Source organism: Myotis davidii, unplaced genomic scaffold, assembly GCF_000327345.1.
Source record: "Myotis davidii unplaced genomic scaffold, ASM32734v1 scaffold313, whole genome shotgun sequence".
Lineage (NCBI taxonomy): Eukaryota > Metazoa > Chordata > Mammalia > Chiroptera > Vespertilionidae > Myotis > Myotis davidii.
Genome location: NW_006286275.1, coordinates 1,741,506 through 1,759,958, shown reverse-complemented (window position 1 = coordinate 1,759,958; position 18,453 = coordinate 1,741,506). Strand labels below are relative to the sequence as shown.

Below are 18,453 nucleotides of genomic sequence, written 5' to 3'. Positions count from 1 at the left end.
TTTAATTTTTGTAGAAAGCACTCTTGGCAATCAAATAAATAAGCAACCCCATGTTAATGAACTTATTTTAATGGTGATATCCATTGGTTTATACGTAATTTTTTAAATAATCATGTCTCATAAAGGACAATGGGAGAAGAGCATGTGGCATTAAGTATAATATATATGTTACTGGCAAAATGTAGCTTGTTGATCTTGTTAGTAGTGTAAGCAGAGATGAAGATGGCCGTCTGGGCAGGTCATTGTGTACTCTGTAAATACAATTTTCATAGGTGAATTGATTGACACAGGATGTGTGTTGTAAATCTAGTTATGTTTGCTCCTGAACTCTCTTGTCCACTTTACATGGAGGAAATGGTGGCTATGGAATGCGATAAACAAATGGTCTCCACTTGTAGAGAAAAGGATTACCCTTCTATCTCAGTATGTTTTAACACTTTCGTCATTCTATCTCCTTGGCAAGTCTGGGTTCCTACTGGAGGGAGCTAACCCTCTTGCTATTTTCTTTTGTTTTATTTGTTTCTCATTGTTTTGTCCAGTAATTAAGAGTGTATTTTCTACCATGAAATAGTAACTCAATTATGATTTCCATGGGATCGTGAATATTTCAATCTAGCATTTTAATAGAAATTATAGTAAAGATTTATTTTAGAAACCTCATGGTATTTAGTTGCTATAACATGTAAATTACAGAGTGAATTGAAAGGGCCTAATATTTAATTAATGCAATAGGAATTAAAAAAAAACAACAACAAGAATAGTACACATTTAATTTTTTTTCTTCTTGTTTGCCTTTTAAGCTTCCCAAGCCATTTACAATGGGTTATAGCACATTGTAATACACATAGAAACAGAATACTTAATATTGACCAAAATCATTATAATATAAACAAGGCATGACTATCTTATGTAAAAAGTTTACATTTAGAATATAAAATGTGTGTGTACATTTTTTTTCATCTGCTTTAGGAGTGTTGTTTTTGGTAGTGGGTATTGTAGGAAAAAGCTTCCAGTATGAAGGGATCCAGATGGTGAATCACAATTATTTTAAAATATGGTTGTAGTAAAAGAATGACCTCACACACTCATATAAATATTAGATAACACTAATTCAAGTTATGAATCCAACCATTTTTTATTCATAAACATTTTCTTAGATAAGATATAGAATCAATATTGAATAAGTGAATATAACACAGCATTTGCTAAGACTGATTGGAAGGTGTGAGTTCCAGAAGACTGAGCAGAGTTCAGAAATGAGCAGAGCTCCTATAGAGAATGAAAGTATTGGAAGAAGACCAGCTCTCCTGAGTGAGAATTAGATCAAACAAACAAACAAACAAAACTAATCCAGGAATAACAAACAAGCAACGTGTGCTGTGATGTTGAGGACTTGGGAATTAAAATCTTGACCCTGGAATCTAATCTGTTTTCAGATCAAATTATACATAGTGGTTTCTTGGGCATGTTATAGAAACTTTTGGACATAAGTACGGTTGTACAGATTAAACAAAGTATGTGCCAAATAAATGAGAGTTAAATAAGTTATGATGCCTTTAGTCAATTGGGAATGCAGCAAAGATTGTGCTGCCTCAAAAGATAGAACCTGCCCAGCTTGTGTGGTTAAGTGGTTAAACATAAACCCAGGAACCAAGAGATGGAGGTTCGATTCCTGGTAAAGGTACATGCCTGGGTTGCCCCCAGAAGGGGACATGCAGGAGGCAGCCAATCGATGATGTATCTCTCCTCAATGTTTATTTTATCTATTCCTCTCCCTTCCTCTCTCTCTAAAAACCAATTAAAAAGATAGAACCTGATTTTGATCCATTTATACAGTTTTTCATTCAACCAGCATTTATTAGAAGGCATCTTTGAATTAGGCAATGTATTGTGTTGGATGTTAATTTCATACTGATGATCAAACCCCTGATTTTCCATACTATTTGCCACTTTTTTTGGTCTACTACTGAGAAACATTGCTTCAATATACTAACAATGAACTAGTTTCTAAGTACAGAACAGCAGGATGTCATTATGTAGGTGGTATGGACATTGAACAAAGATTTATAATGAGCATTAGAAGACAGACATCTGTTACCACCTAGCTGTCATCACCCAACTTCTCATCCTTAAATCAGGGATGTTAATATTTGATCCTCCCTAGCATTACTCTTTGAGGTAACTGAGATTACCTTGTGAATATTTGTGAGCATCATTAGGAGTGCAATGCTATAGAAAAACAAGTTTCATTCCATTACTCACTCCAACATGTCCCATGAAATTTAAGAGTGAAATTACAATTCAAAGCAGTAGGATGCAGGATTTTGAGTCAGTGGACAAATCTGTATTCTGTGTGGTATACTTAATATAAATTTTTATGAAACTCTTTGAATATTTGCCCCTCCCCACCCCCTTAAGGGGTTAGGTTAAATAGCCTGGATTATAAAACTGAAATTTTATAATAACAGCTGAAATTCTAGCTTTCCACTTTATTACACTAACATCTCACAGGGGATTCCAGAACAGTAGATGACTTTACATAATATGAATTCAAAACTCATCTGCATTATCCAGGTGCGTGCTGTAGATTGGATCCTAGCAAACTCACACCGCAGCCCTTATTTCTAGGACTGTAGTTATTTTGGTCCTAATTTCAAATGTAGAATGGTTGCTAGTAAAAATTGGATGATGATTGTTACACCTTGGAATGTTGAATATTGACTTTCCAAATAGAGAAGACACATTTTTGAATGGCTGGTTGGTGTATGGATCACAAAGTATGGGACTCTTGAAGTAGAGCTGGGGTAGTGCCACCTCGTCGAACAAATGAACATTTCTGCGGCAAAGCAATAAATATTCATATTAAAGTGGAATAAATAGAAACTTTAAATGACCTCAAATCAGTTAATTTCCAGCTCTTCTGCCAAATGAACTTGAAGCCAAACTTTTTGTTTTCAGAGCTTTTTGGATTTTGAACTTGTGAATGTGAGGTTTTAGATTTTTATTAAAGCATAAATACTTCATAAATTAGGACAAAGTAATAAATAGTCTATATGCAGAAGCAGTATATTTGGCATTTAAGAACCATACCCAGGTGGCATCCAATGCTTAGGTTCAAGCTTTTTGGTGAGGAATTTATTCCCTATGCCTCAAATGAGGATAATGATGGAACCCACCTCATAGATTGTCATGAAGTATGATAAAATTTAAAAATAATTAGAGCAGTGCTCTTTAAAGCTGTTTCATATAAGACAGAACTGTTTCATAATGTCTCCCACTTTGTTTAAATTAAGATCAGAGAAGAACAGGTTTAAAAAGAATTACATTCAATTTACATAGAATTAAATTAAAGTTCTCTGAGAACAAAAGTTGTGGCTAGTTTTAATATTCACGCATGCACTTTCAGTGACTAGATATCGAGTTTCTAGGTATTTTCTGCCCTTGCACTTTCCCTCTCAAATGGCTCAATCAGGAGAATGGACAAATGGAAACGAAGAAGCCAAGTTCATGGCAGTCTCCATTATCGCCACCGAAAAGAGGTTTAAATTATGGATCAAAATAGGATTCTAAAAGTGAGGTTATCTTCCTTATTTAAGGAAAAGTTGATAAATAATCTCCCTGGCAATGGATCTCTCTTAGGACCAAGATAATGATATTTTTTTAATATATTTTATTGATTTTTTACAGAGAGGAAGGGAGAGAGATAGAGAGCTAGAAACATTGATGAGAGAGACATCAATCAGCTGCCTCCTGCACATCTCCTACTGGGAATGTGCCCGCAACCAAGGTAACATACCCTTGACCGGAATCGAACCTGGGACCTTTCAGTCCGCAAGCCGACGCTCTATCCACTGAGCCAAACTGGTTTCAGCAAGATAATGATATTTTTAAAAAACAAAACTTCATGAGTCATGTGAGGTTGCGTTAGTGCAGTCCGACAGCCCAAGAGCACCATCCTTGCCAAACTCCATAGGACAAAAATGCCTCCAGGTATAGTCTATAGTCTTCTCTTTGCTGGCATAGGTGTCTGCGGTGGGGCTGGGGATGAGCTCTGCATTCTCCTAAACCACTGCCTGCACTTCTGGGGAAAGTAAACCGGAGATTGTTTTGGATGATGAAGCTGAGGAATTTAGGGTGCCTTTGTCATAAACTTCCTCTCAGATGTGGAACCCATCTGGCCCTAGAACACAGGTCTAGCAGCCTCCTCTCCCACAGTCATTCCTGGATGGTCATGACCCTCTTCTCTTTTCCTTAATCTTAACCCTTTTCTCTTTTTGGACCCCAAGTTTTTGATATATATAGCAGTGTTGACATAATTTCAATTAAACCCCTAAATATATTTTTGTATCTTACTCCAAGAACTTGGTGAATTTATTTATACAACTTATACATTTTTTTTTATTTTCTTGAAACAAAAGTTAGCAATGAAACATACCACTAGAAAGCTGTAAAAGTGAGACACCTTGCATACAGTGCTTTTCAGTGATCCTGTTGTAAATTAGCCTACGTAACTGAGTTTTTGAGAAACTTAGTAATACCGAGAAACCATCAAATGATATTGCATCGCAAAAAATGAACCCTTCGAATAGGTATTTTGTAAGAAAGTTTTTGGTACCCAGTACATATAGAGTGTATCAAATAATAAAGTATTTTACAAAGCCAAATTAATAATATGCTGGACACCTGCTCTGCTGAATTCTTCAACATCCCTTAATATGCCCAAGAGGTAACGTTCTCTGACTTTATTTATTGGAAGATTGCTGAAGGGGGAAATATATTCCCCTCTCAATTCTGAGGAAGAGCAGAAAGAGGTCTTTGAGAGCTTGTATGCTGTACCCCAGGTACGGAGATTGTATTAAACAATCTATAAGAACTAATGAAAGTATATTAAAAACAACAACAAGACATTTCTTTTGCTGAAAGGAGGATAAAAACTCTTTTGGGGGAGACATTTTAGAAATAATCTTTATTCTGAAAATGAATTTGCTGTATGTACTTGATCTCTAACATGTCATAAACACTGTCCTTATGTGCCTGCAGTTTCTCAGTCTTTCTTCTTCGTCTCCTCCCTTGGCTGTGCTAAATCTCACCAACGACTTCACCTGGGGCTCTGGAAAGTTCTATAACGTATTCCTAATTCCTGTATGAACCCTCTGTGTTCTGGTGCTGGATACATACTAGGAATAATTTTTCAACCTTCACTTTTAAGGAACATTTTGGGATAGCCTTCCCATTTAAGATCCAGGAATTTGTAATAAAACCACAGAGGTTATATTGCTTTTGAACCGAAGGTTGTTGTTGGTTTGTGCAGTTTCCTTCAACTGGAAACACGTATGAGTCTGTGGTTTTAGTGTTTTCCCAGTTTTAGAATATCCTGCTTGTTTGCCTTAATTACAAAGCTGGAGAATTTATCATTGATTTTCATATTTTATAAAAAGCTCATTTTCTCTCTTCTTTTTTTCTTTTCTAGTTGAAAGGGACAAGGATTTTTCTCACCAGCGAAGGCATTACAAAGAATTCCGGTTTGATCTGACTCAAATTCCTCATGGAGAAGCAGTTACAGCGGCTGAATTTCGAATATACAAGGACCGGAGCAACAATCGATTTGAAAATGAAACAATTAAGATTAGCATATATCAGATCATCAAGGAATATGCAAATAGGTATGGGCTTTATATTTAACTTGTTTTAGCAAACAAATGTGAATTGGAGTAAAATCCATTGATAATGCATGTGATCTATCAAGTCATGTTTTCTTTGGGTGTAATGGCATGGAACACGGGGCCCAGACATATCAAGAGTAATTGATCTGAAATGTGTCTTCTACCTTCCACTGCTTTTCCCTACTCCTGGCATCCATCTCTGTGTGTCACATGGTCTTGTGCATCCCCGCATGTGTTTTCGAGGCCTCTTGTGTCATTTTATAAAGGAGAAAACTTCCATTTTATTCTGCACATGAATTCATAATATAATGATCTAAATCACTTGGTGTGTTTTTTAAATTAAAGAAGAGTGACTGGTTTTCTTTGGCAATAAGTGTAAATCGTATGTGTCCTTATGTGTATTTTTAAATTAAATTTATTGGGGTGTCATTAGTCAATAACATTATGGAGGTGTCAAGTATACAATTCTATAATACATTGTCTGCATATTGCATTGTGTGGTTACCACCCAAAGTCAAATCTCTGTCTGTCATCATATATTTGACCCTTTTGATCTTTTGCTACCTTCTCCACAGCCCCTTATCCCTATAGTAATACCATATTGTTGTCTGTGTTTCTGAGTTGTTGTTTGTTCATCTTATTTTCTCTCTTTTCTTAAAACATTTTACATTTGAATTTTTTATTTTATTGATTTCAGAAAGTAAGGGAGAGGGAGAAAGAGATAGAAACATCAATGATGAGAGAGAATCATTGATCAGCTGCCTCCTGCGTGCCCCTCACTGGGAACTAAGCCCACAACAGGCATGTGCCCTTACCAAGAGTCAAACTGTGACCTCCTTGTTCATAGGTCAATGCTCAAGCACTGAGCAATGCCAGCTGGACATGTCTTTTTTTTAAAAAAAAAATTAATTGCTTTGGGTCAAAGAAGAAATAAAAGAAGAGATCAAAAGATACACAGAGACAAATAAGGATGATGATAATACAATATACCAAACTTTTGGGATGCAGCAGAAGCAGTAATAAGAAGAAAGCTTATATTATTATAGCCTATCTCAAGTAGAGCAAATGCAGCCCAACTTCAGTAGAAGGAAGAAGATAATAAGAATTAGAACAGAATTAAATAAAACAGAGAACAAAAAGACAATACAAAAAATAATATAACAAAGAGCTGGTTCTTTGAAAAAATTAATAAAATTGACAAAGTTCTCCCTAGACTCACCAATGAAAAAAAGAGTAAAGACTCAAACAAACAAAATCAAAACAAAAGCAGAAAAGTTATAACTGACACCACAGAAATACAAAGGAGCATACAAGAGTACTATGGAAGACTATATGCCACCACATTTAATAACCTAGAAGAAATGAACAAATTCTTAGAAAGATATAACCTTCCTAGAATGAATAACAAAGAACTGGAAAATCTGTAGAACGTTGTTTGCGTGTTGATGTAAGGCATCGTATTTACAATAGGTCTGACAGTTTCCCTATGGCTTCTGTTTCTAAAATGTTTAACTCAAAATGGTACAAAAATGTGAATAGAAAATCTGAAATACTAAATGTATGGACATCTCAGTTGATAATTACTGCAAATGAAGCATCAAATAAAAGAGTAAAACACGGAGCTTAGCAGAGGTTTCAAACCTTTCACACAATGATAAAATTGCTTAGTAACACCTTTTACAGGTGATTTGCCACCTTTGTTGGACAGCTTTTACATTCTCTTTTAACTTATTGAAATGTTATTTGAGGTGAAATCCATTTCTGGTAGCTTCTATTCGTTAGATATAGATCTTCCCTTTGGTGAAATACTATGTACTTTTTTTAAATAAGACAAAGATTTAAAGACAGGTATCATGTCTCTTTTAAGGCCCCTTTGTCTCCTCATTGAATAGTAGAGGACTGGTGCACAGATTTGTGCACTGGCGGGGTCCCTTGGCCTGGCCTGTGGGGATCATGCTGAAATTGGCTCTCTGACATCACTGGAGGGTGTAGGCTAGGCTGAGGGATCCCACCTGTGCATGATCGGGGCCAGGGAGGGACCGCAGGAGGGTTCCAGGTCATGTCTGGCCTGACTTGCTGAGTCCGATCGGCCAGACCCCAGCAGCAAGCTAACCTACCAGTCGAAGCATCAGCCCCTGGTGGTCAGTTCTCATCATAGCAACTGGTCGAACGGTTGAAGGAATGGTTGGATGCTTAGCATATTAGGCTTTTATTATATAGGATTTCCAATTCCTGACATTGAGATTTTTCTTGGTCTTCGGGAGTGCCAGAGTTTCCCAATGGCTGTTTCATGGAACACAAGCCCCTCACAAAAATCAGTGAAAAAAAATAAAGAGTCTGAGATCAAATGCATTTGAGAAAAATCTGTTAGACCACCATCTAGGAGTCATAATGCATATCAGAATTTTAAAGTCTTGGAAAGGCTTTATAATAAAGAAACCTAGTCTTGCTCAAAATTATTTGGCTGCAGAAACTTTTTCTTTGGGTGTGAAATATTTAATATCCTATGAAATATTGATTCAGCAGGGTATACTGTAATAAAAATGTGAAAAATATATTATGCAAAAAAATAACAAATACTGATCCATATGCAATGTTATTTTAAGAGCAATAATTCCAAGTCAGAAAGTTCTATGCTCCTTTATCTGTTTTAACACTTTCTAGATATTTTTCTGTGAGGTTTTTGTTGCTGTTTTTCTGTTTGTTTGTTTTTTAGACCTCAATCTAGTGGTTCCATTCATGAAATGAGGATACTAATTTGGTTTTCTCAGAGACAGGACCTGGCATATTATAATACATTATTTTTAATGCTAAATAATGATGGCATCTTCCAAAATAAAGTGACAAGCGTTGAAAACAATACTCCAAATATATTTCTTTGTCTGTTTCCCTACTTCAACTGTGAACTCCTAAAAAAGAGATAGTGTCATAGGTAATTTTGTTTTATTTATTTATTTTTATCCCCAGCACTATATATTTGTTTGGTGTGATTTAAAGTTTTGAAATAATTATTACCCATGACTGGAGTAGTACTTCCATTAACATTATTATAAAATTCTTGAATTATCTTTATTTTTGGTCATTCACATTATATTTTTATGCATGTTGAATTTGTACATGGTTAACATACAAAGTATTATTGTTTTTTTTATAAGAACTACTGGTACATCAGGTGTCTATCTACTATGGATTATATTTACTGATTTTTTGTATCTATATACAGGCTTTTACACTGATCACAGTTAAAGGTCCTCACTTTTATTTAGGTCCATTGTTCTATCTTTTCAGGATATTTTTTAATATTATCCATTGAAGTAGCTAACCCTTTGAGCTTTTCTAAGTATGTAATTGTATAATTTAAGACATGATAACAATGATGAAAATAAGGACTAATAGAAGAATCTATTCACAGTTGTTTATAGATTTATTTCTGAATGAATCCATGCAGATTTTCATCAATAATACATTTTGGAATATTTACGGGTATTGATGTTTAGCTTACAGACTTTTAGTTTTGGGAAATTAAGTTTCCCTTAAAAATGGGACAACTGTGTATCTTGAAACTTTGGTATTTCCCAATTATACCAATAAAAATATTATTCTCATTTTTCTTTTTTTTTAAAAATATATTTTATTGATTTTTTACAGAGAGGAAAGGAGAGAGATAGAGAGTTAGAAACATCGATGAGAGAGAAACATCGATCAGCTGCCTCCTGCACATCCCCTACTGGGGATGTGCCCGCAACCCAGGTACATGCCCTTGACCAGAATCGAACCTGGGACCTTTCAGTCCGCAAGCCGACGCTCTATCCACTGAGCCAAACCGGTTTCGGCCTCATATTTCTACAACTACACTGACATGCTTTTGTTTGCTTGTTTTATTTTGGTTTTGGTTCATCCTCACCTGAGGATACTTCCCCATTCATTTTGAGAGAAAGTGGAAGGGAAGGGGAGAGGCAGTGAGAGAGAAACATCAATGTGAGAGAGACACAGGAACTGGTTGCCTCCTACATGAGCCCCAATAGGGGACCAGGGATCCTGCAACCGAGGTATGTATCCTTGTCTGTAATCGAACCCAGGACCCTTCAGTCCACGGCTCAAAGTTCTATCCACTGAGCAAACCAGCTAGAGCTCAATATGCTTTTTTTAGTATTGTGGGTATAATTTGGCTAAGTCTTGACATATATTTAAAGAAAATTTAAGTTAAATTTATTGGGGTAAAATTGGTTAGTAAGATCATATGGGTCTCAAATGTGTATACAATGCAATATACAGATCATGTCTCATAGAAATGCACTCACATACTCTAAGATCTAAGATTTTACTGATATTTTTTCTAAAATTTTTTCCTACATTTTTGAAAAATGACTTTTAAAGTACATGTATATCTTCATCTAGTGTTCTCTTGCTTTGCCATTCCAAATTCTAGGGGGCATAGATTGAATAGATTCTTTCCAATGTGCAGAATATTATTTTGAAAAATTCCCAATATTACTGTTTACAATTGGATAACTTGAGAACACATTTTAAACAGAAGATGAAAAAGTTACACTCAATTTCCTGGAAAATGGAAATGCTCTGAACTATAACTAAAAAAGCAAGTAAAACTTACGTTTTAAAAATATTTAGTAATCTTGCCCTAGCTGGTTTGGCTCAGTGGATAGAGTGTTGGCCTGCGGACTGAAGGGTCCTGGGTTCAATTCCAGTCAAAAGCACATGCCTAGGTTATGGGTTCGATCCCCAGTGTGGGGCATGCAGGAAGCAGCCGATCAATGATTCTCTGTCATCATTGATGTTTCTGTCTCTCTCTCTCTCCCTCTCCCTTCTCTCTGAAATCAATAAAAATATATATTAAAAATAAATAAATACAATAAAAATATTTAGTAATCTTGGAAAATGCTCAGACTGTAATGTTAATTGACCAAAAGCAAGAAACCTAATTATATTAATTTTAAATAAATTAATGTAGAAAACAGATTGGAAGGAAAAATCAAGTGCTCATTGCAGGCTTGTGGGTAATTTTAAAATTTATTTTCCCCCCTTTTCTGTACTTTCTAAGTTTTTACAATGAACATTATTTTTATAATCAGAAATATGCATAATTATAGTTCAGAGAAGAGATAATGAAACAACTTTATATCACACATTACTTTATAAATTAACATTCCCAGGAAGAGAGGCTTAAAAATAAAAACAAAACAAACATCAGGATTTAAAAATAAATTGCTCTTGGTTTTTCATAAGCTATGAAAGGCATTTTTTCCCCCACAGAAAATTAAGAGAAATAAATACTGTTTTTCCTTTCTTTATTCTATGGGAAAACATTTCTACCAATTGGGAACCTTGACTTCAATTTTCTGAAAGTGAGGAGAAATAGATGAAAAATACTTCATTTTTATATCATGTTATCACAGTTAAAACCGAAATGTTTTATTTTTTAATCCTCCCTTTTTGTACACAGGATGATGCTCAACCAACAAAGCCACTCCAGCTGGGCAAAACTGAAAGAATTTTAATTTGTTAAAGTAATATTAAAATCTGATTGTTATTATTATTTGTGCAGTATGGATTATCTGTGCTTTCATATATTTCTTAAATAAAGAAGTAAAATAGCCCTGGCCAGTTTGACCCAGTGGGCCTGTGGATTCCAGGTTGGATTCCAGCTTGTTGGATTTCAGCTATGTAGCTTGGTTGTAGGTTCAATGTCCTGCTTGGGTTGTGCTGGAGCAGGAGACAACCAGTCAATGTGTTTCATGTTGATGTTTCTCTCTCTGTGTGTCTCTGTCTCCTCTTCCCCGCTCCCTTCCACTCTCTCTAAAAATCAATGGAAAAATATCCTCACTCCTTGGGTGAGGATTGAGAAAAAAAAAAGAATTAAAATTGAGGTAAGAAGAAGAAACTAGTACCTCTGGCCGTTTTTAAAGCTAGGGTCACCTGTTAAAACATCTGTCTTCAAACTCGTGGATCTTATCTATTTAGTGTTTTGTATTAAAATCAGAAACAATTGAAAGGTCAGTGGAGACTATACTCTTTAATGCAATATGCTTGACAATCCGTGTGTGTGTGTGTGTGTGTGTGTGTGTGTATTTTGAATCCTTGCAGTAATTTAAACTGATGTTTTTTAGGTATATTTTATAGTAAAGACATGGATCTATTAACCATGAATTCCTTGACAGTGTTATGTAATCAAATAAGAAAAAACACACACCATAACGTCATCTCATTTCACACTTATTTATCTCAGTGAGGCTTAATTCTCTTGAAATTATATATTTTACTTTACCATCTCCCACCTCCCCCATTTATCCTTACTCATATTTAAATGTGTGCAATTTAAAGGAGTGTTCTGATATTTATCCAAATCTTTATTTTTCTTGGTCAAAAGTTAACACACTTTGCATCATTTCACTTATTTAATCTTTTCATAAAGGCTGACAGCCCCAAATTCTATATAGAAGGCATTGCTCTTCAGTCACACCTCATATATCTAGCATTATTGGGAAATGAGGTTTCCACATGATTGAATTTTCCAGATAATTCAGCTGAGTTCGGCATGCTTTGCTGAATGCCTACCATGTGGCAAGCACAGGGGCATAAGACCTAGTAAATAAGATCTCAAAAGCTCATAGCCCGAGGGCTGGAGCTGTGGTGGGCCTGCTCAACACAGACTTTAATAACTATAATACAAAGTGCTAAGCACTATGATGTAAGTATGCACTAAGTGTTGTGGAAACACAAATGAAGGGGAAATTAATTCTTCGTGTGGGAGGGTCAGGGACTTAGGGGTAGCCACTGAGAGTTCACTCTTGAGTTGGGTCTTTTGAGATGAGTAAGAACTGGAGAGAGAGAGAGAAAGGGAGAGAGAGAGAGAGAAGAGAGAGAGTTGTATCCTAGAAGAAATATTCCTAAGTGTTAAAATGTTTAAATGTATAAAAAAATTAAGTAATGCAAATAAAATGATCAATGCCTGTAATACTACTACAAAGTATAGCAGCCAGCACTTATCCATTTAGCGGGCACTCACCATGTGTCTGGCACTGTGCTAAGTGCTTTACTTGAATTAATTTTTTCACAAATATATGTATTTATATATTCCCCAATGAAAATCTGCTATGCATAACTCAACCTTTTCCTAATGCTCTGCTATGAATATAAATGTCTGTACTCCATTGTAAAAACATTTTAAGCTAGCTTGCTCGATGTCATTAGCCACCCTTACTACTTGGATATATTTAGTTAAGCTGTCATCATTCCAGTTCACAGTCAGCTTCATATTTACATCATCTCCCCCCTCCTGCTGCTCTAAGATTTGTGATTCTTCTGTGGACATACTTCAGAACGTACATTGACAATTTCTACTCAGCAAAATTCCATGGGCTCTGGAGAGCAGGGCCGCAGAGCAGGACACTCAGATGGTCCATGACGTTTGCTCTAAGTATACAGGGCAGCACACAAGCACAGCTTGCATTTCTTCAATTGTGCTGGGATCATGCTCAATTTCAGCGGTTCTCAACTGGGGTGACTTGGCCCCCACAAGACATTTAGCAATGTCTGGAGACATTTTTGGTGGTCACAATTGCTGATTCCTACACTTTTAAGCTAAAGTGGCTCAAGAGAGCAACTTTTGACATTATAAACTCCAGAGAATATCCTTTATTAATTTATATTCCCTTGTTAATGTATTTTGCGATAGACCTCTAATCGAGTTCCTTAAATGGTGTGGTGATATTTATGTCAAAGACACAGAGAAAGATGGATGGTTTCTCCTTGGGTGGCCATCAGTACATTTTTACTAGACTTAATAAGCTCTTAGAAGACAAAAGGGGATGGAAGGAGGTGAAATAGTTATAATAGAAATTTGGGGAATAATGGCGATGTCACTGTGGACTGAAAGGCTCATTTCTAATGAAAATGGAGGAGTACAACTTTTTCTCTAAAATGTATCCATGTATCTTCCACACAATTTCTCAAAGTTTTTCTTGGTTATGTTTACATAATGTTTTTACTCATGGTGAATGGGAGAATGAATTATTACAGTAAAAAAGGCAAAATCTCTCTCTCTCTCTCTCTCTCTCTCTCTCTCTCTCTCTCTCTCTCTGTATTTGTGTGCATAAACATATGTAGTGTACATATAATTGAAATCTATAACAATCCAAAGAATGTTTCTCTTTATCTTTTATTATTTATTATATAAATAATTTGACTTATTTTTTTATTTTTTAAATTAAGTTTTTCTTCTATTGAATTTAGAGACAAAGTTTTTTTTAAAAAAATATATAAATTGATTGATTGATTGATTTTAGAGAGGAAGGGAGAGGGAGAGAGAGATAGAAACATCAATGATGAAAGAGAACCATTGATTGGCTGACTCCAGCATGCCCCCCACTGGGAATTCAGCCCCCAACCCAGGCATGTACCCTGACGGGGAATCAAACCATGACCTCCTGGTTCATAGGTTGATGGTCAATCACTGAGGCACACTGCTGAGCAGAGACAAAGTTTTATTATGTCATATGTATCAATAAATGTTACTGAAGGTAAAGGAAATAAATGAATTCCTATATCCAAAATTTATAACTATGGGTCATTAATGACTTTTAGCAATAATAATTGCATAATTGTTTCTTTTGTTTTGTTTAATTGATTTTTAGAGAAAGAGAGAAAGGGAGAAGGATATAAAGATAGAAACATTGATAGGCTGCCTCCTGCACATCCCCTATTGGGGATTGAGCCTGCAACCCAGGCATGTGCCCTGACCAGGAATTAAACCAGTGTCCTCTTGATTTATGGGTCAATACTCAACCTCTGATCCACACTGGCTGGGTGCATATATCATTTCTGGCCCTAATTTTCCATTAAGCATAATGCATACAACGTACATACACACTTAAATGCCATAAATGTGTTTTGGTAAGAAAATTGCAGTTACAGTAATTTATATAGCATTTTTATTTTTGTATCCTCTTCTCCTTGCCATAGACTGATGAGGTAGATGATTAGCAACTTGAAAGGTTTTATTTCCTAACTATAGACAACTTTAACAGGCTGAATATCTGCTGCTCTGACCACCTGAGAGAGTAGCCCACCCAGGCTGGAGGCAGCAGGCTGGGCAGGCAAGGAGGGGGGACTTTGTGGTCCACTTCACTGGCCATTCTTGTGGGCTTTCTTTGTTTTAGTTTTTGTTTTTCTCTAATGGCATTTTGAACAGCGTCATGAGCGTCTGCTCTTCTAGGTGGTCATGATGTTGCTTGTCCTTGGGTGGGCTGCCCTGACTGCCCTTGTTCTTCTTCAGTGTGGCTCAGCCTCGGCCTCTGCCACCAGGCTCTACTCCAGGTGGGCTGCCCTCCCCGCCTCCCTCAGCCAGGCCTTGGGGGCTGAGGCCAGCTGGCCACTCCCCAGCCTGCTCCCTCTTGAACTTGAGGGGAAAGCCTGGGGCCCTTCACTGGGCACAGATTCTTGTCCTCCAGCTTGTCCCAGCCAAAGTGCTCCAGGTAGTGCTTGCCCTCAAGTGGGCCAGCTGGGGGCCATCCCCTTGGAGCCTAAGGTCACCGCCTCCACCTTGCCTTCTCAATATTCTCTTAATATTCATTTAAAGAAGAAGAAATAGAAACTCAGAAAAATAACTTATTTTTTTTCTCCTATCAAGCAAGGCCTAAGTATAGCAAGTCATTGTTAAAATTAAACAGATACCAACTCCAACTCGGTAATGCTTTGCTTTATAAAGATAAACTTTAGTGAAGCTCTTTAAGGATCCATGAGTCTTATACCTTCTGCGTAAGCAAGAAAATACCAATGAGAAATGTCTGCTAATCATATTTAGAACAAGCAAGATAATATATTTCCACAAGCCTGCGATATAGTACCCTTGATAAAACGGATTTCAGCGAAAGATGAATGGGTTTCCATCCTCCCAATGCATGTTAGTTTATCCAATTCCCTTGCCAAGAAGTGATTTAATTTATAAAGAACTTTTACATGTGAAATACAAGGACAGTGTCATAGAGAGATGACAAAGCAGATACTTATTTTGGTACATCCAGTGTTATCCACGCATATTTCTTCTTATGTTAAAATAATGCAAAATGTTCTATTTTATAAATATGAATTTAAGTGTGTCCTGTAAATATCCTCATATTTCTTGCATTAACTAAAAATCCCTTTACTTATTTCTGTTTTCTCCCATGGCCCCAAATTCCACAGTATTTCACTTCTTCATATCTTAGCCACGCTCAGCGTCTGGAGCCTTGAAGTCCCAAATTAAGGTGTTTGTAGGGCCATAATCCCTCCAAAACCTATAAGCAAGAATTCTTTTTTGCTTCTTCCATTTTCTGGTAGCCATAGAAGTTCCTTGGCTTGTGTCAACATAATTTTCATCTCTGTTTCCATATAACTGTCTCCATGGTGTGTTTTTTAGCTCTGTGTCTTTTTCTGCTGCTTTTTTCTCTAATCTTCACTCAAGGATATTTTTTCCATTGATTTATTTTTTTAGAGAGTGGAGAGGGAGGGATGGAGGGAGGGAGGGACATCAATGTGAGAGAAACATATTGATTGGTTGCCTGCAACTGAGGTACATGCCCTTTATTGCAACTGAGGTAAGTACCCTTTGGTCCCAGAGCCCTGCACTAACCATTGAGCAACCGGCCAAGGATCTGTTCCTTCTTATAAGGACAGTAGCCATACTAGATTAGAACCCACCCTAACACCTGGTTTTAACTTGATTATAACTGTAAAGATCCTATTTCCAAATAAGACCACATTTACAAGAATTAGGACTTCCACATATATTTTGGGAGGATATAATACAACTCATACCAGGGAGCTTGTCAGTTAGTGTTTGATGAGAAAAATCAAGCCATCCCATCTAAGTAAGAGGGAATATGCTATTTGATTCTCATGCCATTGCAAAGATGGCAGCGCCCACAGCCAATAATGAGGAAATATGCTAATTGACTGCCACACCCTCAAAGGTGGCTGTGCCCACAGCCACAAGATGGCAGTGCCAAGTCCCCTCAGCCCCGCAGGGGTGGCAGGTGCATGGCAAGGCCGGGCACACCCCCAGGCGGGCCCACCTGCTCTGTGAGCCTGCCTCTGGAGTCCCCCAGTCCCTTCAGCCCCGCAGCCGCCCAGGGCCTGCCTGAGGTGCAGGCAAGTCTCAGATGGCAGCTGCCCAGCCGCCCAGGGCTGCCTGAGGCTCAGGTAACCAGGGCTGGCTGAGGCTTACACTGCCAGCAGTGGCAGCAGCAGACATGTGATGTGGCGTCACCTTCCACTGATCACCGGGTCACCTCCTGCCCCTGAGGGTTCCCAGACTGTGAGAGGGGGCAGGCCAGGCTGAGGGACTCCCCTCCAGTGCATGAATTTTCATGCACCAGGCCTCTAGTTATGAATGAAAAGGAATAAGGGATTTACCACAGTGACTTGACTCTGCAATTATGGGACCCACTTAAACAGTTTATGTAAGGCGGCTGCTTTTGCATGTGGTGATGGTGTTAAAGTTTGGAGAACTAACTTGTTTCCCTTACAAAAGGGGGAAATTTGGACATAGGCACACATGTAGAGGGTAGATGGTAGGAAGACACAGGGAGAAGATGACTATAAGCCAAGGAGAGAGGCCTGGAATAAATTATTCCCTCGTGGTCCTCAAACCAACCAACCATGACAACACCTTGACTTTTGTCTTCTATCCTCCAGAACTGAGACAATAAATTTTTGTTTCTTAAGCCAACTAACCTGTGGTACTTTGTTAAGGCAGCCTTAGGAAACTAATGAAATATTTGCTTATTTACATCCATGTAAATGGACTTTTTATTGGCTAGAATGTAGACTTTAATTTCATTCTTATGATAGCACAAAATATAAAGAAATTATATTATGTATTTACTTCTGCTATAAATGAATATATTATACATATATAATTTCTCTCTACTGCATAATTTTTAAATACATTAATATTTTTTCTTTTTGCCCTAATTTTATTTTTAAATTATTATTAGTTTTGTCTTTTATCATTTTGTTATTTTCAATTGCAGTTGAAATACATTATTATATTCATTTCAGGTGTATACCCCAGTAATTAGACATTATATAACTAAGTGGTCATCTTGATAAATCTCACATCCATCTGTGAGGTAGTTATTGGAATATTATTGATTATAGTACTTTACATCCCCATGACTATTCTGTAACAACCAATTTGTACTTCTTAATCCCTTCATTATTTTACCCTCCCCTCTCTTTAAAAACAGTCAGGTAAAAATGGTAAGACAGGGCAACTTTAACAAGTTTACTTTATATTTTTTATAGTACATATTTAGTATAGTCTACTGTTTGCAGTGAGATGAGTGCTATTCCTTAGTGAAGTAATTTTATACTTCAAAAGAAAAAAACTTGTGAGATTTTTAAGATGCTGTGTGAAAATTGCTACATAAGAGAAAATTATAGAATTATTAACATTGTGCTTATTAATAATAGACTTGATTCTCTCAAAGCATAGTGTCTTGTCTGTAGGTAATTTAGAAGGTCTTCTTTTATAAGAGAGGAGAAATTAAAGAATACATGTGGTCAAACTAAAATTTAAAAAAAGTAAAAAATAAAGTAGCTTTGGTCAAGAATAGGAAACCATGAAGCTTATGAAAGCAGTCGAACCTTTATAATCTTCCAGAGGTGAACTACAAATATATGAATTATTCAAAGCATACTATTTACTTAGATTTACCTTCCAATGAATTTGAATTTGCATCACTGAAATTCAGATATTTAGAGCTTGCTTGAATTCTTTGATTGGTGCTTT

At 36.6% G+C, this 18,453-nt stretch overlaps 1 protein-coding gene across 1 annotated transcript in view; it reads left to right on the top strand.

Moving 5' to 3' along the window:
• The window catches only part of BMP5 (bone morphogenetic protein 5), a 118,423-nt gene that overhangs the window by 58,550 nt on the left and 41,420 nt on the right, over positions 1 to 18,453 (top strand). Inside the window, exon 2 of the mRNA XM_006757747.2 lies at positions 5,471 to 5,663. Within this exon, the coding sequence (XP_006757810.1) occupies positions 5,471 to 5,663 (193 nt within the window). The remainder of the gene's footprint in view (positions 1 to 5,470; positions 5,664 to 18,453) is intronic.